This window comes from Oncorhynchus clarkii, chromosome 21 (assembly GCF_045791955.1).
Source record: "Oncorhynchus clarkii lewisi isolate Uvic-CL-2024 chromosome 21, UVic_Ocla_1.0, whole genome shotgun sequence".
Classification (NCBI taxonomy): domain Eukaryota; kingdom Metazoa; phylum Chordata; class Actinopteri; order Salmoniformes; family Salmonidae; genus Oncorhynchus; species Oncorhynchus clarkii.
Window position 1 is genome coordinate 30657755 of NC_092167.1, and position 23094 is coordinate 30680848.

Sequence of the window (23094 nt, forward strand, 5' to 3'; positions counted from 1 at the left end):
GCAAAGATGCCTTCACTGCCCCCCTTCAAAGACTGCGCAACTGGCAGACACGAGCTATACCCTCAGCTGGCAAGCTGTGGCAGCGGCTAACAATGTCACTTTGCTTTCTGCGTCCCTGTCCCGAATGTCAATCTGTCAGACATCCTTCTCCGAGGCCGAAGTCGAGGAGGTGTCACATCTGTCTGGCGATGTGCTCCACCTTAACCAGGCATTGGCTGTGTGCTCGGTACGAGTTATGGCAAACTCTGTAGTTACACAGAGGCACCTTAGGCTTTCTTTGACAGCCATCAAAGAAGCTGACATAACGCTCCTACTGAATGCTCCCATCTCTGATGACAGCATTTTGGGAGTCACCGTCGTGGAGGCTACGGAGAGCTTTTAGAAGATGGAGGAAGATATGTGACAGCTGTCTAAGCACCTTCCTCTAGCCAGAGCTGTAGCTGCCCACCGAGACTCGGCTCCCCACGCCTCCACCTCATTGCGGGCCCAACCTGGAGCGGTGGCACGTCGTCGTCCTACCTGTGAAAACCTCTACTCCTACTCCGGCGCCACCAGCCGCCTCTACGGCCAAGCCCACAGTCAACTCATAGCTGGTTAAGGCCCCTACATGGCAGAATGCGCCTCAAAGTTCATACAAAAGGGGACGCCGAGACGTGGGAGAGTATGTCAAGGACTCAGTGACCAACTGTTCTATCATTATGCCTACTCTCTGCATGCTCTCCCCCTCTGTTGAAGGGAGGAGAGACTTGTTTGTTTATTGGTTGTCAAATAAAGATTTTCTAATTCTTGCTCAAGGGCACGTCGCTAGGGTTTTCATCTAGTCGGCTCGGGGATTTGAACCAGTGATCTGTCTGTTACTGGCACAACGCTCTTAGCCAGTATGCTACCTGCCAATACCACATACGTATAATGCTCTCGTGTCATATGCTCTACGGCCCCTGCACTACAGGTTTCAACCAAGTAAGGGACTGGGGCCTACACACAGGCTCAAACGCTGGGGTTACAAATGTAACCATCGCGGCGATTCCTCCGGTTCACACAGAGTGTAACACACTTTGCTCTCCCTTTCAAGAGGGGCCCCCTTGGGCGGACAGGGCCATAGAGGATTAAAGACGTTTTGGACGGAATGCTCCTCGACTTTGCACTCATAGCATTATTGGGGATGGTATCGAAGCTGTTCTCTGCCCACTGGGTTAGACTGGAAGCTGAGGCGGGGTGGAAGTTGAGATCTCCTGCTCTTCTCTCGTTGACGGCACGCCACATTCCAGGCCACCTCAATGTGGGGGCAGACCTCATATCCCGTGGAGGCCCTCTAGATGACAAGTGGCGCCTACACCCTGACATTGTCCTCCAGCTATGGGAACTTTTCGCACATTGCCCCTTCTGGTTCTCTCTTTGGGCCCAGGATAAACCGCCACTGGGACATGACGAAGGGTTCTCCTGTATGCTTTCCCCCAATAATGGGGGGGCCTTGTAGTCGGAGGCCGAGCAGTTGCCATACCAGACATTGATGCAACCCGTCAGGATGCTCTCGATGGTGCAGCTGTAAAACCTTTTGAGGATCAGAGGACACAAATACCTGGGATTGCAAGGTTTTATTGCAGAACAGTTGCAGGGGGTGTTGAGTGGTGGTGTTATGTCTTCTCAGACCGTTGGTCTGCAGTAAGATTAGATAGGGTAAATAGTGGAATGGAGTGATGTTGTTTTTGATTATATATATTTTTTTTAGAGAGGACTAATAGTTGGCAGGGTAATATACCCCAATTTAATAGTACCGTATCACAAATAATTTAATGGATGTAGGTAGGCTGTGAATGGCCTCACACTCCAGTAGAGTAGGTGGTGGTGTATGCACCTTAAGATTGGACGCGATCTGTCAACAATCCCAAAGAAGCCAAATTGAGCTCAGTACCGCATCGCCTTGCGCCTCTCAAATTTAGTAAAAATGCGGAGGGCTCCATATAGCTCCGCATTGACATGATTGGTTGACGGTAGGTCCTGTATAAACACAAACTGACTTCTTTAGCAACTTGCTTCACAACAGCTCTGCGCTGCTCAGCAAAGCACAAGAAGTAGGAATGCCTTGACATCTGCAGAGGCAGTATCACCATAACACTTCCAAAAAAAAGATTGCTGTTTTGAAACTGGTATTTTGGACGCAGTAATTGCAGTTATACTCCACAGACTGAAATCTTTTTTCGTAAGGGAAATGCTGCAAGGCCCATGCAGGTGACAGATTAACCATACAGCGCCCTGTGTGGAGCTCAATTTGGCCTCTGGAGGCTCCACAATTGTGTCACACCATCCATACAGCGCCTCTGACCACATTTCTCGGATCAAGCATACATTGCCTCTTACTTCACATTGGCATGTCATTTTGGCAATGAATCAGGATCGTGTTTTTCTTAATTAAATACTGCGACCTAGTGGTTGTAATTTGGAAACCCATGAATAATATTATTCCTCCTACCACAAACTACATTACCCAGAAATCTCCAACTGCTTTTTCCGGTTTGCAAGATTTGTCAGGTTTTCGTGTCTGTTGTTTCTGTAGAGTCCCATTGCTCTGTTGAATTTCAACATGGCTTCCGACGGACCGCCGGGGACTGAACCCATGCCTTCTGACTTGGGGAGCTCTGTAGCGGCCCTGAATACATGGAGCAATCCGGAGCTTCAAGCCAAGCTAGGCGAGCTAGGCGCACCTAACATGGGTATGATTAGAAGCAAGCTTTGAATTGAATGCATTGTGTGTAGCAGTAGCTAGCCGCTAACATGCTATCCACACATATGTACTTCCGCGGCAAAGTTAGCTAGCAGGCCCTCATGAAAGTAATGGAGAGTGCAAACTAACGGTATCATAACTCGCTCGCTATCTACACAAACAATACATATTAGCTACAAGTTCATGTTCAACACCTCTACGCATAGTATTTTGCTTAACGTTAGTGAGTCATCATGGTTGATAGCTAACAGCTAATCTTAACTTGCTGTTTTGGTTGGGTGTTTGATTGATAAAAGGCACATTTAAAGCCAATTTATGCTTGATTCGATAATATGGTCGGAGGCGCCGTAAGGATAATGTGACGCAATAGCGATGCCCCAGAGGCATGCAGAGCCCAAAAATGAGCTCAGTATTGCATTGCCATGCCCCTCAAAATGTTTAATAATGTGGATGGCTCAATATAGGTCCGGCATTGACATGATTGGTTGAGGGTAGGTGAGGGCGGGAGGTCCTGTATAAACACAAACTCACTTCCTTGACTACTTTCTTCACACTAGCTCTGCGCCGCTCAGCGAAGTGCAAGAAGTATGAATTCCCTGACTTCTGCAGAGGCTGTATCACTGTAAATGCTGCACGGCCAATGCAAATATCGGATTGACCATGCAGCAGTGCAGAGCTGTTGTGAAGGAAGTTGTCAAAGTTTGTGTTTATACAAAACCTACCGTCAACCAATCATGTCAATACAGAGCTATATTGAGCCCGCCGCATTTGTACAACATTTGAGGCGAACAGTGACGCGATACCAAGCTCAAGTTGGCCGCCTGAGGCTCCGCATTTGCGTCGCATCATCAAGTCGGCACCTCCGACCACAGCCGCGGGAAGTAGGGCTGATGAGGTACAGCAGCCCCTGAAAAAACTGAATTAAAAAAATATCAAACGGGTAGAAATATATTCTTATTGCACTGGGCCTTTAATAGTCCTATATTATAGGACCTATATAGCCATCTGCAACACGGGGGAAAACAACAAATTGCTGCACCCCCAAACCTTCCAACCACATTTTCAGATCAAGGATAAATGATCTATTAACAAGTCGCACAGATGCTTTCCTCAAAGTGGCTGTTGTAACTACACAGCAATATAAATGAACCTTTCATTTCATCCATTTGTAATGAAATCATTGTTGTCCCAGCTGTATTGTTCATTGTATGTTTACAGTTGTCTTTTCCTCCTTCCTTAGGCCCCAGAGAGGAGATGCTGGACAGGCTCAAGGGATACATGATGCAGGTCAGTGTGTGCTAGTGAGGAGGAGAGTGGAAGAGTGTATTGCATCTTATGCGTTTATCTGATCCATGTATCTTTGTGTGCATCTGTGTTTTTCCACTCAGACTGGAATGATGCTCAGCAAGCCCAACCAAGGGGGTGATGACAAACCTATGACCACGCAGGTCAGCACCAACCGACCCTATAAGGTTATTAGACAGTCCAATCTAATTCCTCTCATTCTTACGTTTACTGTGATTGTTTAGCCATACACTCTGCAGCATGTGATCAATCTGTCATGAACGGGACCTGGAGTTTTACCTTTACCATGTGATCTGACCAGTAAAAACTAAGGGGAGTTTTCCTGGTTAGGGCACATGGTGCCGGAATAACTACTTACCCAAATCAAAAACAACCTTACCAACAACCACCCTTCCCTCCTCCTCTATCTTTGTCCCCCAGATGCCAGGCATCCCCCCCATGCCCCCAATGCCCATGCCGCCCATGCCACCTGGTATGGGTATGCTCCAGGCGATGAGCATGATGGCGGGTGGACCCCCTCCACCAGGGATGCATATGGGCATGGAGCCTCCAGGCATGCCCCCTGGCCTCTCCCAGGAGGACCAGCTGAAGATGGTGCAGCAGAGGGCTGCCATGATGATGCAGCATGAGGAGAGGGCCAAGCAGCAGGTAAGACCAAACCACCGGAGAGGGTTTTTATCTAGGCCCCTGAGTTTTACCTGACTAGGAAATACTCTAGGCCCTAGTTGTAAGGTAGTCTGTCTTCTCTTGCATGGGATGGAAGCAGTGGCTGTAGAGGGGTTCTGGTATTGATCAGTTGGTGATGAATAGTTTCAAAAGTTTACCTTTTGTGTGTGTGTGTTCAGGGGGATTCCCGTGCTATGGAAGAGCACATGAAGGAGCAGGAGCTTCTGGAGCAGCAGAAGAGGGTGAGGGCTGGAGGCTGTTCATGTCTTTCTCCCATCTAAATTATTTTGTTGTTATTGATCAGTAGTTTTGTGTCACAACCAATCACATTGTAATGGTACCGTCCCTTGCTTGAAATATATCACGTCTTCTAATTCTCGCTCTTCCCTACCTCTCTTCCCTTCATCCATCTCTCCCCTCCCTTCTCTCTCTTCCTTCCCTCCTCTCTTCCTTCCCTGCTCTCTTCCTTATCTCTCCTCCCTCTGTCAGGCGGCAGTGATGATGGAGCATGAGAGGCAGCAAGAGCTCGCTAAGATGCAGCATGGAGGACCAGGGCCCAGGATGTCTGACCCGGGGCCACGACCCCCTGGCATGATGCCCCCCATGATGAGAGGTCAGTAGTGCACACCGCTAGAGAACGACTCGTAATTGGTCGGGCCGATATTAACCCTTAGTTACCGGCAATCGGCCCTTGAGTATCGGCTGAGCCGATTTTCCCCTTTATAGCATGTTAACACACTTGCCTCTCGTGTGAAACTCCTGCAATCCGGCGCCACTGCTAACTAGTTAGCCTGTCCTCGAGGAACCTCTGGGCTGCTTGCTACCTACCCACTCTAGACCTTTCATGCTGCATATACATTTTGCACACTTTAATAATGCCACACAGAATGTAGACATTTCTAAGGTGATAATTGATTAACTGTTAGGCAAGACAATGTCCATACAGGCTGCAGCCCTTACAAAGCAACCAGGGGTTTCCGGTATGATTTTTTTGGATTGCGATATAATGCTTTTTATTCATTGATGGTGTGCTCCAACTTCAAAGTCAAATATACTTTAGGTTAATAAATCCTCAAGCTGCTTGGAAATGAAGTGTTTCTATTTTTACTCGCGCAAAAGACGCAAGGTCCTTCAGATAAGTGTACCCCCGACTGGGCAAAATTGGTGACGGTTGTGTTGATTATCTCTGTGTTCAGTGTGCCCACCGAGGGGATTCTTTCTCCAAAACAGTAAAGAATGCCTCAAGATTTCACTTTTTTTCGAGGAGAAAGTAACAAGGCTGATGCACATCGCACGCTGCTCCAAGGAGTTGTAACAGTTTTGACTTCCCAACAGCAGCCGCTCACTTTGAGCAGGTCACGGTCCACCTCAAACGCAAATAAATTAGAGGCAAATTGCGTTCGTCAGGCCCAGTCCTAACAGTTCTGCTGCCGCCCTAGGCAAGATCAACATATCCCGCCCTTGTGTCATGTATAGTATACAGATTTGGAATGGATTGAGAGAGGAGAGTAATTATGTGTAGGCTTATCATATGAAATGGGTGCATTTCATTTGAGCTTATTCAGTAGCTCTTGGAAACGATACATCGTTGCCAACTATTCACATCGGAGAGTTGCAATCATTAGTCAGCCGACGGCGTATAATAGTTGTTTATCAATGAGCCACGTATATCACACATGGCGAGTCACGACCCCCACGATAGTTCAAATTATAACATAACATTTATTAACATCCAGTAGAAGTGTAGAAATAGATCATTTTGGTTATGGTAACCAGTGCTTTCAGAAATGCATGGCGTGGGCCTTGTTTTACAGGACCATTGTAAAATAAGCTTTCTCTCCATGAGCCAGCCTTACCGAATGTTGTTTATTTACATATCGAATTTGATTGTCCAATATCAGGTTGTTAATTTCTTAATTTCATGGCCTCCTAGAGTGGCCTCTTTAGCATCGGGAGTGGGGCGGGCTGGCCCTGGTGTTCATAGACTGCCATGTGGTGTTATTTATTAGGCCTAATTAAAATGTTCAGGCCTAGATTGTATTTTAAAACAGCTGTGTTTTGTTATTTATTAATACAAAATATTCATAAAAATAGTCTATAGGACAGGTCGTTCGCAAGTTATATTATACACATGATTATATTTTGAAGTTTTATTACTGTGTAGGCGGCTTGTTCTTCTAGGCGTAATGTTTCTTTAAATATATATATATATATTCATTTATGATTCATAGCAGGGAGGAAGACGCAAGGGCAATGTTTTGCTTTTCAATAAAACCTGTCATGTTGTTATAAGAACATCGTTCTACTTTGTTTTACTACCTTTACAGGCACATTTCTACTCTGTTAAGATGAATTACAATCCTCTAAATGTGATTTTGTTCACCGTGGGTGGACACCATAATGCATTAGTGTTCAGGTCAATTACAATCTTTCCCGGTCACACTGTCCGGCGGAACATTTTGACGAAAACCCTGAAAGCAACATACCAGTAGCTAGCTAGGTAAACAACATTCAGCATAGAGATAACTTTTGCTAGCTAATCAAATCACATTTTATTAGTCGCGTGCCGAATACAACAACCTTAGTGAAATGCTTACTTACAAGCCCCTAACCAACAATGCAGTTTCAACAAAAAAATATGGCTAATAGATAAAATTAACAAGTAATTAAAGAGCAGCATTGAAAAATAACAATATATACAGCAGTTGCCATACCAGGCAGTGATGCAACCAGCTCTCGATGGTGCAGCTGTAGAACCCTCTGAGGATCTGAGGACCCATGCCAAATCTTTTCAGTCTCCTGAGGGGGAATAGGTTTTGTCGTGCCCGCTTCACGACTGTCTTGGTGTGCTTGGACCATGTTAGTTTGTTGGTGATGTGGACACCAAGGAACTTGAAGCTCTCCACCTGCTCCACTGCAGCCCCGTCGATGAGAATGGGATGCTAGGTAAACGTCAATTCACTACACTAACTTTATTTGTGATTGCTAATATGCAAACCCTAATGCAAGGTATGCTAACTTTAAAGCTGTGTTTGTGCTGAGCGATTAACCAAAATGTAAGATATTTTTCAGTTTAAAAAAACTAATTGCGTCGTCAGTTCAATTATTTGAATTCCATTTAGTTCGTTTTTTCTTCTTCTGTGAGCTCAATGCGCACATTGCAAAGTTTCTGTAGAGATAAATCATATCCAGCCTGAACTGTGTGATGTAGTTGAGAGTTGTAGTTTCCAATAGGCCAATATTCTACATAGTCTAGTGCATAAAACATGGTAATTAACTACAATGATCATAATCCATTGCACATCTCTACTGAACAAAAATATAATTTTTGACGAAATGAAAGGGCAACAGATTGTCTTCTGTTGCCCCATAGATTACTGAAAAAGGCCCAAAAGAGTCAATAAATCAACCCATGAAGACAGTCCTCTTAAATATGAATTCACCTGTATTGTGACTAGGCCTATGCAATCTTGCTTCACCCAGTTTATCAAGAAATGTACCATTATGTTAAGTAGTTATAGTGTTAAAAACAAAGTCAAAATTGTATGGTTGTATAAACAATTTGTTGAAGCCATACATGGCTTTCTATGGGAATATTTATTCAAATGTTAATTAAATTATTGAAATGTTCAAATTATTAAAATGTTCAAATTTTCAAGGTATTATCGCCATAAAATATTGGCCATTTTTCAATTTTTCTCCATATCGGCCCTTCAAAACCCATATGGGTCGTTCTCTACAGAAAATGATAACAAGCGTTTCTTATTGGACATTTCCAGATAGTCCCTCCCTGTTTCTGTCTTTTCGTCTGTTTCGTGCTTACATAACACGACGGCAGGTACATCGACATGGTTGGTGTAAATCAAAATGTGGGTTGTGTTGTAGGAATGAACCCACCCCCTCCTGGTATAAATACTGGTGGAATGAACCCACCCCCTCCTGGTATGTCCATGATGCATACCCAGAGACAGAGAGTTCCCCCACCGCCAGGAGAGGACGCCAGAGAGGTACGACCCAACGTCAAGCTAATAGACATTGTCCTTGTAAATATTGTTTGTCGTGGTCTACTTTGTGCTCTTAAACATAAGGGACAAATACTTAACACCCATGTAAATTGAACTGGATGCTTGCGACTTAAGTTTTCATTTAGTGAGTTATCTCAGGTAAGAATTCAGCTGCTATAGAAGTCTGCTCGGTGTAAGATTTAGAAGAAATGTATATGGGATATGTTTAGTATCAGGAGACACCTGACCTAAGAAAATCTAGTGTGTGTGTGTTTAACAGGTGTGGCAGGGAGAGGAGGTGGGCATTGGCCCTAAGATCCCTCAGGCCCTGGAGAAGATTCTCCAACTAAAGGAGATCAGACAGGAGCAGCTAAGCACCGCTCCCACAGGTCAGAACAGGGAACTACACACTGGAGTGGGATTATGCATAAACCCTTAACAAATGACAAAATCATGACTTAAACAAATAAAGTAAGCTAACTATATTTATAACATATATTTATTGAGTGTTTCTTCATATCTTTCAGTAAGTTAACATCAACCAAACCTCTAACCCTGATGGTATCTTTCTATTCTAAGTACTGCAGTCCTAGTTCTTGTTATCTGGGTTCAGAGCCTTGTAGGAGCTTGAACTGGTCAGTGAATGTTCTGTGTTTTCTATCCTTTTCCAGAAGAGGAAGAGGAGGAGGAAAGCCAGGAGATGGAGATGAACAACTCCTCCGCCCCCGTCTTGTCTGAGACGGAAGAGGATGACAGTTCTCTCTCCAAGAAAGATGTGAGTATTGTTCTCATTCACAACTTCTCTCCTGCTGTCTGTGGGTGAATGTCAATTGTATTTTCTTGATTCCTCGCGTCCTCTCCTTGGCCTTGGCGCTTCACCAATGCGAATTCAGAATGATGCGACTCAGCAGGGAATTTAACTCACAACCTTAGAATTTTACGGCGGACACTCTAACCACAAGGCCACTGAGTTGGTGTGCGGATTAAGAAATGCTGCTATTTCCTGACATTTTCTCTCTTCCCTTCTCAGAAAAACCGCAAGCGCAGGAACCGCAAGAAGAAGAACAAGAAAAGGCGTGTGCAGGAGAAGAGGGAGCAGGCGGTGGAGAAGAAGGAGGAGGATGGAGGGAAGGAGAAAGAGCATGAGGTGGAGATCGAGTACGTCACTGAGGAACCGGAGATCTACGATCCTAACTTCATCTTCTTCAAGAGGATCTTTGAGGCCTTCAAGGTGAGAGCCTGCTCCGTTTTGATCATTTTGTTTATTCATAACGAATTTACAAATGATCAATCAAAACATCCTACACACATTTGTCCGCAATCTTCTTGACCTTATTATTTACCATTTTGATGACCACTTATGAAATACAATATACTGTTGTTCAATTTGGATATTGGTTTTCTGTTTGAGTGTTCAGTAAATTGCTTCACTTAACTGGCTTTGTCTCCGTCCCTCTCACTGTTTTTTTTTTTTTTCATCCCTCAGCTGACTGACGATGTGAAGAAAGAGAAAGAGAAGGAGCCGGAGAAAAAGGAGGCTCCTACCATGTTGAAGAAGAAGGGGTTCGAGGAGGAGACAAAAGACAGCGATGACAGTGATGACGTTAGTATTCATCTATCCTATGGTTTCTTCATTCCTTGGCTTGGATGAAGAAGACAAAATCTCAAGCAGGACTGTTCAGTGTCTCAATTATCTAGCCTACTGCCCTAGGTAGTGCACTTTCAGGGAGAAAGTTAGAGGATTGGGACATGGGGGATAGTGTCTTCCTGTTCATGTTGTCAATTACTCCTTCTTTGGAACTGTTGACCATGGAAGTCCTCCTTGCTCCTCTTTCTCCATCTCTTGATCTCTCTCCATCTCTCTCTGTGTGTACAGGAGATCAGAACAGATGTTCCCAAGCTGTCTAAGAAGAAGCTGAGAAGGATGAACAGACTGACTGTGGCTGAACTCAAACAGGTAAACCACTTTCTTATAACATAGTGGTTATAAGATCTAGCTGGTCTCATTAATGCTGTGTTTCATGAATGTTATAAGTGCTGACTATATATACACACACACACACACAGTACCAGTCAAAAGTTTGGACACACCTACTCATTCAAGGGTTTTTCTTTATTTTTATACATTGTAGAATAATAGTGAAGATATCAAAAACTATTAAATAACACATGGAATCATGTAGTAACCAAAAAAGTGTTAAACAAATCAAAATATATTTTATATTTAAGATTCTTCAAAGTAGCCAGCCTTTGCCTTGATGACAGCTTGCACACTCTTGGCATTCTCTCAACCAGCTTCATGAGGTAGTCAGTCACCTGGAATGATTTTAATTAGCAGGTGTGCCTTGTTAAAAGTTAATTTGTGGATTTTCTTTCCTCCCTTCTTAATGCATTTGTGCCAATCAGTTGTGTTGTGACAAGGTAGGGTTGGTATACAGAAGATAGCCCTATTTCGTAAAATAAAAAAGTCCATATTATGGCAAGAACAGTTCAAATAAGCAAAGAGAAACGACAGTCCATCATTACTTTAAGACATGAAGGTAATTCAATCCGGAAAATTTCAAGAACCTCCGGAGTCGCCTCTTCACTGCTAACGTTGAGACTGGTGTTTTGCGGGTACTATTTAATGAAGCTGCCAGTTGAGGGCTTGTGCGGCATCTGTTTCTTAAACTAGACACTCTATTGTACCTGTTCTGACAGGTGTGGCATATCAAGAAGCTGATTAAACAGCATGATCATTACAAAGATGCACCTTGTGCTGGGACAATAACAGCACTCTAAAATGTGCAGTTTTGTCACACAACACAATGCCACAGATATCACAAGATTTGAGGGAGCATGCAATTGGTATGCTGACTGGAGGAATGTCCACCAAAGCTGTTGTCAGATAATTTAATATTCATTACTCTACCATAAGCCGCCTCCAACGTCGTTTTAGATAATTGGGCAGTATGTCCAACCGGCCTCACAACCGCAGACCATGCGTAACCACGCCAGCCCAGGACCTCCACATCCGGCTTCTTCACCTGCGGGATCGTCTGACATCCTGACCACACCAATTTTTTTTTACACAAACATGTTATTCATTAATTTCAACCAAACCGGTCGCACGCGTCAACGAGCATCTGCGTAGCCAGGCGCCTCTCTTGTTATTGGTTTTTAGAAGCATATACCCACGTGGGTGATTGAAAGCTGAACTGAGGTCCACACTCCAGTCGGGGGTTATAATGCACCTTAAAGTTGGGGCGGCACGTAGCCTAGTGGTTAGAGCGTTGGACTAGTAACAGAAAGGTTGCAAGATCGAATCCTCGAGCTGACAAGGTAAAAATCTGTCTTTCTGCCCCTGAACAAGGCAGTTAACCCACTGTTCCTAGCCGTCATTGAAAATAAGAATTTGTTCTTAACTGACTTGCCTAGTTAAATAAAGGTAAAAATATAAAAATTCTAATAAAAGTTGGTTGCCAACCGCCATATGAAGTCAGAAGAAGACTGAAGGATGAGAGATTACTAGAATCTTACTAGGTTGACCCTTTTCTCTGTGGATTGTTGGAGTAGAGGACCTTGTGTTAAATAACAACCCAATGTTTATATCCCAGGACAAATTAGCTACAACTGCAAGCTAGCTACTGCAAGCCAGCTAAATGGCCATGAATGTTTAATGCGTTTCGACCTGTCCCCAAACTTATATAGTTGGTTCAGAGTTAGTTTTGATATTTCCACCTGCGTGTCCTGATCGTGAATGGACAAAATTAACATGCGAGCGATGGAGCATGCGAGTCCCAAGTCTAGTCAGCATGTGACCTCCCAACTTTATTACCTCTCTTTTCGCTCCCTTCTCTCCTGTCATCCCCCTCCCTCTCTCTCCTCCTCTCCAGTTGGTGGCGCGTCCCGACGTGGTGGAGATGCACGATGTGACGGCCCAGGAGCCCAAGCTGCTGGTACACCTGAAGGCAACCAGGAACACGGTCCCCGTCCCCCGACACTGGTGCTTCAAGAGGAAGTATCTCCAGGGCAAGAGGGGTATAGAGAAGCCCCCGTTTGAGCTGCCAGAGTTCATCAAGAGGACAGGCATCCAGGAGATGAGAGAGGCTCTGCAGGAGAAGGTGGGTGACTGGTTGGGATTGAGTGGGTACAGGGGACCACAAGCTGGTGGCAAGTGGGTCCATTTTGGGATGTACTCATGTTTGAATGCTTTCCTCTTTGAGGTTAACAAGGATCCATCATGACTAGATAGGTGTAAGAATGTGGTTGGGGCATTGCTTTTATCTGTGATTACTTAGTACGGAAGGACCATGTATTTCGGGGATCATCAACTAGATTTTTCTTGAGCGGATGGTCAGGGGGCCGGAACACAATTACACATTTGTTGACTGCAAGTAGCACAGATATAAAATTTGACTAAAACATAGTAATTTCAAACCTTGCTTGCGTTTGTATATGATCACGTAAAAAAAAAGTTTATTTTTCTGCACATCTAGGCATACCTCTTGAGCTGTCTGTATCCTCCTGATTGGTGGTTATTTTTATTTTAAGAAACTATATCTGAATCTCTGCTAAAATCGGGGTAAAAGATTGAAAGGAATGCGAGTCTTATTCAGTACATTTAGTAATTAGTTGCTTTTCTAAAGTCTACCAACCTTGCCAGCAGGCATGCCAGCTAAGATAATTAGACAAGCTAGCTACTTTAACTTGATTGATAGCCTGAAATTGGCTTCTTGGTAGCTAATTGAGGTTGGGAGATTGGGAACCTGTCTGAAACCAACTTTATAAAATTGCTAGGTGGCTAGTAGTATTACAGAAAAACAACAACAAGACAAATCTGATGTGGCATGTGCCGCTTTTGATCATATACAGTATATCTCTCTCTTATACTTTGGAACAGATTTCCAAAATGAAAATCAATTGGAGCTGATTTGCTAGTGTTTATATAGTCCCCCCCCAAAAGTAAAATAAACTTGAGGGGCCAAATAAAATCACCTGCGTGCCAAATTCGGCCCGCGGGCCTCCAGTTGGGGAACCCTAATGTATTTCTATTGTAGTAGGACACAATCTAATATGCATCTGTTTTATCCTGTGTAAACTCTTCAACACTATGTTCCCTGTTCACAGGAGGATGCCAAGACCATGAAGACCAAGATGAGGGAGAAGGTTCGTCCCAAGATGGGCAAGATCGACATTGACTACCAGAAGCTCCACGACGCCTTCTTCAAGTGGCAGATGAAGCCTAAACTCTCCATCCATGGAGACCTATACTACGAGGTAGATATACTACACCAAAAGTATGTGGACACCTGCTTGTCAAACATCTCATTCCAAAATCATGGGCATTAATATGGAGTTGGTCCCCCCTTTGCTGCTATAACAGCCGCCACTCTTTTGGGATGGCTTTCTACTAGATGTTGCTGCAGGGACTTGCTTCCATTCGGCCACGAGTTAGTGAGGTCGGGCACTGATGTTGGGCGATTAGGCCTGGCTCGCAGTCTGCGTACCAATTCATCCCAAAGGTGTTTGTCTAGAATGTCATTGTATGCTGTCACGTTAAGATTTCGCTTCACTGGAACTAAGGGGTCTAGCCCAAACCATGAGAACAACCCCAGACCATTATTCCTCCACCACCAAACTTTACAGTTGGCACTATGCATTGGGGCAAGTAGCATTCCCAAGTTTAAACAAGTTTTGTTAGTTTTACATGTATAGACAGGTTGGTTGTTTAGCAACAAATCCGATGTGTGCGCAACTATGGGGAAAAACACACAGGGTTGGCTTAGATTGTTGACTACATGTAAACTATATTCTATGTTTATTGAAAACATAAATACATTTGCACAAAGAGCACTTCTTGTCTCAAATACATCATTACAGTTATTGGTTAGCTAGCTAGCACATTTTTTCCAAATTAGCATTGACATGAAATCAGTCAAAACACCTCAAAACAAGACATGGTATCAAGAACAAGATGAAATTAGCTTTTATTTATTTATTTAACCTTTATTTAACTAGGTACGTCAGTTATGAACAAATTCTTATTTACAATGAGGGCCTAGCTGAAACGAGTCACTTACGATTCCCCAGCATGACAGTTTCTTATCATTGTTGGTAGCCATCTGGCCATCCAGAATCATAGCAACTCACAGACTTCTGCACCATTGAAGCATGCACATCGTTTTTTGTGTGTGACATTGTCAGCTAACCCATCTCTTTCGACTATCCGGATATCCCCCCAAAATATCATGATATTATTTGAATAGTGAATTATTTCAAATTCACTTCCCTAGCACATGAATGTTATGAACTTACCATTCTATTTATCAATATCACATACATTTCGGGAATTTATCGCGATATGGATTTTTGTCCATATGGCCCAGCTCTCCTATTTGGTTGATTTTGGGTTTCCTTCAATAGTTCCTTGTTCTTGAATGAAATCCTGGTTGTCAGTGGACTGCTCTGGTAGGTTTCTGTTTCTCACACTGACCTCTCTCTCTCTTTCAGGGTAAAGAGTTTGAGACGAGGCTGAAGGAGAAGAAACCAGGCGATCTGTCAGATGAACTGCGTATCGCTCTGGGCATGCCGGTTGGACCGGTGAGTTAATCTTCATCCTCATCACCACCACCGCTACTTCATGTTATTGTTATCTCGCCACTAACTTTATTGTTGCTGGGCAACTTTATAGTTGTGCTTTATTTGATTTTACTAAAATAATTGTATTGATGATTGTCTTTTTGAGAGCAGAATGACACTGATACACAATGGTCTTGTCACTAAAATTGCTTCACCATCCCCTCTCTGTGCAGAACTCCCACAAGGTGCCCCCTCCCTGGCTGATCGCCATGCAGAGATACGGCCCCCCTCCCTCCTATCCCAACCTCAAGATCCCTGGACTCAACTCACCCATCCCAGAGGTAAGCCCGACTTTAACAGGCACACTCTTTAACAATTTACCGACTTGTTACAAAAGTATTAACACTGTATTGAAATGTTGCAGTATCGTGAAGCTCATTACAGACGATTAACTCCCCCTCTTCCGCTCTCGCTCTCTCCCTCCTCTCAGAGCTGTTCGTTTGGTTACCACGCTGGTGGTTGGGGGAAGCCTCCTGTAGATGAGACAGGCAAGCCTCTGTACGGTGATGTGTTCGGGACTAACGCAGGAGACTTCCAGGTTAGATCCTCCTCGTACACTGATGGATACCCTACAATCGTGCCTCATACCCCTAATATTTACCATACACCAAACTTCCCTACACTCTACCACATATGCCTATATCATACAACCAGTCTGCTTTTAATCTATTGGTGTATTGACTGGTGCCCTAATGTGTGTGTGTGTGTCTTTCTCTCTCTCTCTGTGTAGGCTAAGGCTGAGGAGGAGGAGGTAGATCGTACGCCGTGGGGAGAGCTGGAGCCTTCAGATGAGGAGTCTTCAGAGGAAGAGGAGGAAGATGAGAGCGACGAGGAGAAACCAGACGAAACCGGCTTCTTCACACCGGCAGACAGGTAGACATTCACATGTTGTTTACTGGACGTTTGAAACACAAGTTGACATCGACTTGAAATGAACCAGTCTCTTTATACTGTTGGATCAAATGGCCTTTGATCGCACGGAATGACATTTGAATTTGGTTGACTTGAGTACCTTGATCAGTGTTCCAACTCCAGCCCTGTGTGTGTTTTGTATATGCCTCTCCCCCAGTGGTCTGATCACCCCAGGAGGCTTCTCGTCAGTGCCTGCTGGTATGGAGACTCCAGAGCTCATCGAGCTGAGGAAGAAGAAGATTGAGGAGGCCATGGACGGGTGAGTGTGTGGCCATACTTAAGCTGTGTGTGTATTCTCTATTGTGTGTGTTGTGCTACCTAAGCTGTGAGTGTGTGGGTTTGTATCTTCTGGTGATTTATTTCTGCGGAATTATGTGTAGAAATGAGACTCCTCAGCTGTTCACGGTGCTCCCAGAAAGGAGAACGGGCTCTGGAGGGGCAGCCATGATGGCATCCACACACATCTACGACGTATCGGGGGTAAGAACCACGTCTGCTTTCATGCCAGTTTTGATACATACTGTACACTAATGCATTGCGTAGTCAACACATCTACATCCATCCTCAGGATCATACGCACACACACACACTACGACTGCGCCCGAAACAGCACCCAATCTATAGTGATCTACTTTTGGCCAGGTCTCCAAACCATTTGGACGCAGTTGTACCACACACACACACACTAGGGAATTAGGGTGCCACTGCCATTTCAGATTGTCTTTTGTTTGAACCCCCTTCTCGCTCTCTCTTTATCCCTCTCCAGGCGATGGCTGGTCGTAAGGCGGGTGGAGGCCAGGAGTCCCAGGGGGTGGAGGTAGCCCTGGCCCCAGAAGAGTTGGAGCTGGACCCAATGGCCATGACCCAGAAGTACGAAGAGCATGTCAGGAACCAGGAGGCCCAGGTGGAGAAAGAGGACTTCAGCGACATGGTGGCCGAGCACGCCGCCAAACAGAAGGTGAGATGTGGGAGCGACTGCAGGCTAGCGTACTGGAAATCTTATTCTCGGTTTTCGAAATGTATTAGACCACTAGAGCCTTGCTGAGGTTAAGAGTGTTTGTATTATCAGTTTTCAGTTCAAAAGGAAGCAAAAACAAACACTAGATGGGAAGACTAGAGGGCCATTTTTATTATCTCTACTGGTATGAGTGATTTCAACACCTAAATCCCTATTACAACTTTAGCTCCAGGAATCCAATGTTTTAAAAAAATGTACTTTCATAATAACTAATATTGCAAGGCCTTGCTTTTCATTTTTTTTTATCTCTATGCTTGTGAATATGGCCATCCTCCTGTAATATCAGTATTTGAAAGGGGCGTGCACATGCACAGCTATCTCCCTCCTTCCTCTCCCCCTCTTATCAGCCCTGTAGAGATAATGAGAGAGAGACCTATGTCAACATGTTGTGCCGGGATAGGGGGTTAGTAGAAGGGGGGGGAAAGTAGTGTTTTCACTGTTGTATGACAATATTGACAACTTGTTTCTCGCACTCTCATTTCTCTTTCTCTCTCTCCCACAGCAAAAGAAGAGGAAGGCCCAGCCCCAAGACACACGAAGTGGTGCCAAGAAATACAAAGAGTTCAAGTTTTAGACCAACAAAATCACACAGAGAGGAAATGGTAAGGGAAGAGAGGATAGGCAGAACGAGACTAACAGGGCTCGGATTTTAAACCATGAGGAACCACTTTTTCACGACCACAAAACCATCAATTATCACAGTTGTTTTATTTTCCTTTAAATGATGATGTAAATAAGTGTCTGGCAGGTTTGGGGTCATTTCCATTTCAATTCCAGTCAATTCATAACGTAAACCAAATTCCATTTCCCAATGTTCCTTATTGAGCGTTGAAGATAATTGGAATTAGATGTTCAGTGTAATTCCTGAATTGAAATGAAATTGACCCCAAGACTGGTGTCCGGTAGAACCACTGCCTGGTCTCCTCCTCCATATGCAGCATTTGTATGACCCATCAATTATATCCTGTGTGACTGTTATTTGTTCATGTAACTGCTTTTCTGTTTTTGTAAATAAACGACTCAAATCCATTCCATGGATCCATATGGTTAATATTTTCAGGGTTTATAGTTTTTTCCTGGCCATGTGACCTGTCACCTGACCAGGAAAACTCCTGTCCCTAGTTAGTGATCGCCAATAACAAGTCGAGACACACGGTGCGGAAAAACTGGACCCTACATTGCTATAGTCCTTACTTTAGTGATCTACACCTTTAACATTCTGTCAACATGGCTATGGCTCTATGAAGTCAAACCTAGCATGAAAAACCATGAGCTGGCCTCATGCCTCACCGATATACCCCCTGACCAAGTCCTAAAGCTCTCTAGAGCCATAGAGCTGACTGATGTACTAACAAGGTGTAGTTCTAAACTCGTCCACCAGGGGCTGACAGAGGACCCAGTGTGACAGACACCTGACGTCCGGGGAAACTTACCCTCATACGAACCATCCTGATCTCGCGAGCTTACATTCTGTTTCGCCTAACAGAATGTAAGCTCACGAGATCAGGACGATGCTAGGAAACACTCACTGTGACCTAAATAACTGCAGTAGCCGCATGCTGACTCGATCACTAGTATACACACACACACACACACACACACACACACACACAGTAACACAAGGCCTGTGAGGCCCCCTCTGCACCACACTGTCTGGCAGGCTCTCTCCAATACCATTCCAGGATTTTTCAGTCAAGCGTATAGTAGCCTACTACAACCTCTCAGCCACATGCTAGAATAACTATTATTAACTGTATCTTTCTCATTAGCCTGCTTAAAAAAAGAGGTGACTGCTACATAACCATATGATATACACTATCTCTCAAATATGGTTAAAGATATTGTGTCAAACCCAGATGAGAAAGACCAAATAAGTATTTTCCTGTGTGCGATGCGTCTTAACGTCTTCATGAAAGGTCAAGTGGACTCGAGACATTGCCTATTGTTGTGGAGATGGCGTGACATCATTTAACAGCGTATAAATTATTTCCCGCCCCACACTGGGGAAACCCTGGCATGAATCATCCGGTCGAAGACACCACGTAGGTGGAATCACACACACCGTGGGAGATTCAGAAACCGGTAAAGACACTCGCATTAATGAATGAATGTCATCCTGACTGCAAGTACTGGGCTTGGCCATTATCAGTGATTCGCAATGGCCCCTTCAATAGACATGTCCTTGTCTTCCATACTCAGTTCTCGTTGATAAGATATATTCAAGACACTGTTTCTTTACCACTAATTGGCAGTCAAGACAAAAGTTGCATCGTCACTGATAAGGTCATAAATGACATTGGATTTTTTTTTTTTACCATAGCTGGTCTGAATAAGGTATCTTCTCCCCTTGACGTCTTGGGTTCAGGGTTGACGTCTTGGAACGCAATGAGATGTGGCAGATCCAGAGCACTGTTTAGAACCCCTGGGTCTATCCATGGCCATCATTTAATCTGTGTCATCCTAATCTCTTTCTGGATGTCATCACAAGCAGCAGTGGCGGGAAGAAGGAAGCAAGCAACACCTTATGTGACTTGAGACAAATATAGATGGCCTGCCTGCACGCATATTATTCACGGGTGCAGGCATAGTCACGGGAAGTAGGGGTGCTGTAGCACCCCCTTGAAAAATCTGAATTAAAAAATATATGTTTTGAACAAAAACATTTTTTTCCACAAAAGTAGTGCACTGGGCCTTTACTTGTATTAGCGGACCGATTTCGACGTCTGCAGTTCGGGCCAAAGAAAATGTTCAGCATCTCTCCGCTTTGGCAAAAAAAAAAGAAGGTAGTTGTATAATTAAGAACAGTGTCGAGCAGGATTCAATGGTTGGAATTGCATGAGTTGTTGCCCTGTCCCTTTCTCTGAGATTCATTGTAATGGAATCCAAAAGAACAAAACCCTGTCCTCAAACATTTTCATCAAAGGGTGCCAAGTTATGGGCAAAAACACAAAACATCCACATCAAATGTAACATTTTTCTTGATCAAATAACATGGAAAACAAAACAAAAATTGTGCAGTGTTAATTTACCATCCTTACAAACCACTTAATGTAAATGTGCGTTACTGTATATAGGCTGGTCATCTAGGTTTGTACCTGTAGACTTTCCATCACCGTGAAGAAAAACAATGCACAATACAGTAATTGTGTACATTGAGACATCAAGTGGTATGTGATGATGTGGCTCATCTGGTGAAACATGGTGCTTGCAATGCTAGGGGGTTTGATTCCCACGGGGGACAAGTATAAAAATGTATGCACTCAATACTGTAAGTTGTTCTGGATAAGAGTGTTTACTAAAATGGAAAATGAATTAATAGACCATTTCAGCTTCCACATAGAAATAGGTTGCATTTGCAATTTATTTCCCCCAGTCAGCAATAAAATCGCAGCACTCCCAAACTATTTTCCCGCAGCTATGGGCGCAGGGTGTTTGTTTCAATAAACTGTTGCCTCCAGGAAGATGAAACATGCTGTGTGAATACCGGTTATGACTAATTCATGACTAGTATGCATAGATTATCACTAGCCAAGTAACTAAACTCCTCCACGGAATTGAGTGTAGACGAGTTTTTTTTAATTAACCACTGACTCCTTCGAGATGCGTCGATAGGCCTACTTCAAACATGTCAATTCTTAAACCGTATCATGTACCTATGTTTGTCATCTGTTGTTTCATGCCTTTCTTTGTTTGCTGAAATCCATACTTTTTAATACAGTTAAGAAAATACAACCACTGACTGTTTACACCTTGCTGTTGCTCTAAAATGGCAACAAAGCACGAACGCGTAGGCTATGTGCCAATTTAATCTCAACAAGGAAACAGTCGGTGGTTGTGTTTTATTCAGGCCATGTGACGTGTGTGTGATTATCAAATGACAACATCTAAGTGATTCATAGTTTAGCCAGACGGTAGCCAGACTATAAAATGCGCACCACTTCTCCTTTTGGCATAGGGCCTACAGCTAACCGCAGTAGCCTATTCACGTGCCCGTATCACATTGAAACCGGCCACGATAAGCCTAATTATTACTATCACCATGAAGAATCAGTTACTCGGTTATAGGCTGTGACTACCGAAAGTAGTAGAACCAATTGTAAATGAAAGGGAAAGCAACCCGTAGTCAACATGTGCACAGTCAAACATTTCCCCAAGGTCGTGTGACGCAACGAAGGTGAGCTCATATGCTAAATCAAACGTCTGACTGTAACCAGCTCTGCATCCTAATAAACTATCTTTACTCATGAGCTAAATCAAACGTCTGACTGTAACCAGCTCTGCATCCTAATTAAGCTATCTTTACTCATGAGCTAAATCAAACGTCTGACTGTAACCAGCTCTGCATCCTAATAAGCTATCTTTACTCATGAGCTAGATGAAACGGCTGACTGTAACCAGCCCTGCATCCTAATAAGCTATCTTTACTCAGGGTGAGAGATAAATGGTGGAAGACGGTGAGTCACACCGAACACAGACCGCATACTGTCAGAGTCAGGTAGGCTAGTAACCGGACCTGGGCCGATTAATTCCCTGTAGGGTTACAGCAACAATAACATGGCTGGAATTCCAAAACACCTGAGCCCCCCCCCCCCCCCATGTAGTGACTGATGAATTTAAAAGTCTCAAAATTAAATAATCACCTCTAATCATGTCACTTTGGGGAAATTCCTGGAATTCATCATCAGTCACACCAAATGACTTTTCGAAGCATAAGCTCGGAATGAGGTGCATTATGAGTACAAATCCATACACATTGATTGACTCATTGATTAATCAATTTAGTTTGTTTAACTCTAACAGCGTAGCCTAGCATTTATTTATAATGCTTTACCTGAAATAGTTTCTTAATTAACCAACTTTTAACCTTTAAAAAACTGAATGTTAAGGGGGCACATGTTGTCACTCTATTTTTATGATTTTCCCATCTCTCACTCTCTCCCGCTCATGTAAAATAATTAAAAAATAAAATAAGCATACATCTTCTTTAACCCTTCAACCACATTCTCAACAGGCTTGTAGAGCAAGTTTTGACAATGGATTTAGAAGTGAATAGGAAAAAAATATTCACTTGAACTTGATTGGTCAACTAATACAAATAATGCCTATGATAGTAATAAAGAACGTCACTTTGTCATATATTTTCAAAATGGGAATATTTTTTGAGGGACTGCACTATACCCCCACCTGAAAACACATTAATTTCAATGTAACTGAATATTCATGTTTGGACATACAAAATGACCATTATAGGTTAACATGTAACAGTCTTCAACAATGCTTTACCTACCAATAAAGGCAATTGAAGCAGACTTAAAGTATTTTTTTAATAATATTGAAATGAGTCAAAATGCTATGCCAATTGCCATTCTAATATGGCATTGCTGGTATGAGCTTATTTTAATATCTCAACTACCTGGTAGAGCTCTGTTATTTCCAAATAAACATCAAGTTGAAAATAAACTATTGTAAGTTCTTATTTTAGTTGTTAGTAATAGGAATGTATGGTGCAAACATGTTTTCATATTTTTTTTAGAAACAGTTAAAGGGTTAACAAGAGAAGAGGCACGTTGATCATGCATTGTGACCAAGATTTTCATTATATTGACAAGATAGTTGAGTGACTGCTGTTACAATGAAAATACATGTCCTCAATGATGGAAGACAGGCGCCAGGAGGCGAGATCAGGTGTGACCATTTTAGCCAATGAGAGGGCAGATACGCGTGTGACCACAGGGCACAACTCCGATAAAAAGTCGTATTTTTTCAAAGCGGCCGAAATGCCACGTGGTCCACTTATATCAGAGCATTTGTAACAACCCAACCAAAACAAACCATATATTCGGTCA

At 43.5% G+C, this 23094-nt stretch overlaps 1 protein-coding gene across 2 annotated transcripts; it reads left to right on the top strand.

Annotated features, from left to right (window-relative positions):
- The first annotated feature begins 2501 nt into the window (after positions 1-2501).
- Positions 2502-18277, top strand: LOC139378870 (splicing factor 3B subunit 2-like). 2 transcript variants are annotated; one of them, XM_071121439.1, is made up of 22 exons: positions 2502-2711; positions 3963-4009; positions 4111-4194; positions 4448-4675; positions 4873-4935; positions 5183-5306; positions 8579-8700; positions 8978-9086; positions 9369-9472; positions 9728-9928; positions 10184-10300; positions 10574-10654; positions 12573-12800; positions 13807-13956; positions 15190-15279; positions 15492-15599; positions 15749-15856; positions 16049-16191; positions 16388-16489; positions 16611-16710; positions 16997-17188; positions 17751-18277. In XM_071121439.1, the coding sequence occupies exons 1-22, from the start codon at positions 2582-2584 to the stop codon at positions 17820-17822; spliced, it is 2703 nt and encodes a 900-aa protein (XP_070977540.1). In that variant the 5' UTR covers positions 2502-2581; the 3' UTR covers positions 17823-18277. The 2 variants fall into 2 exon arrangements, with proteins under 2 accessions (XP_070977540.1, XP_070977541.1); XM_071121440.1 differs by having other exon boundaries at positions 2517-2711; positions 4111-4170.
- Positions 18278-23094: the final 4817 nt, after the last annotated feature.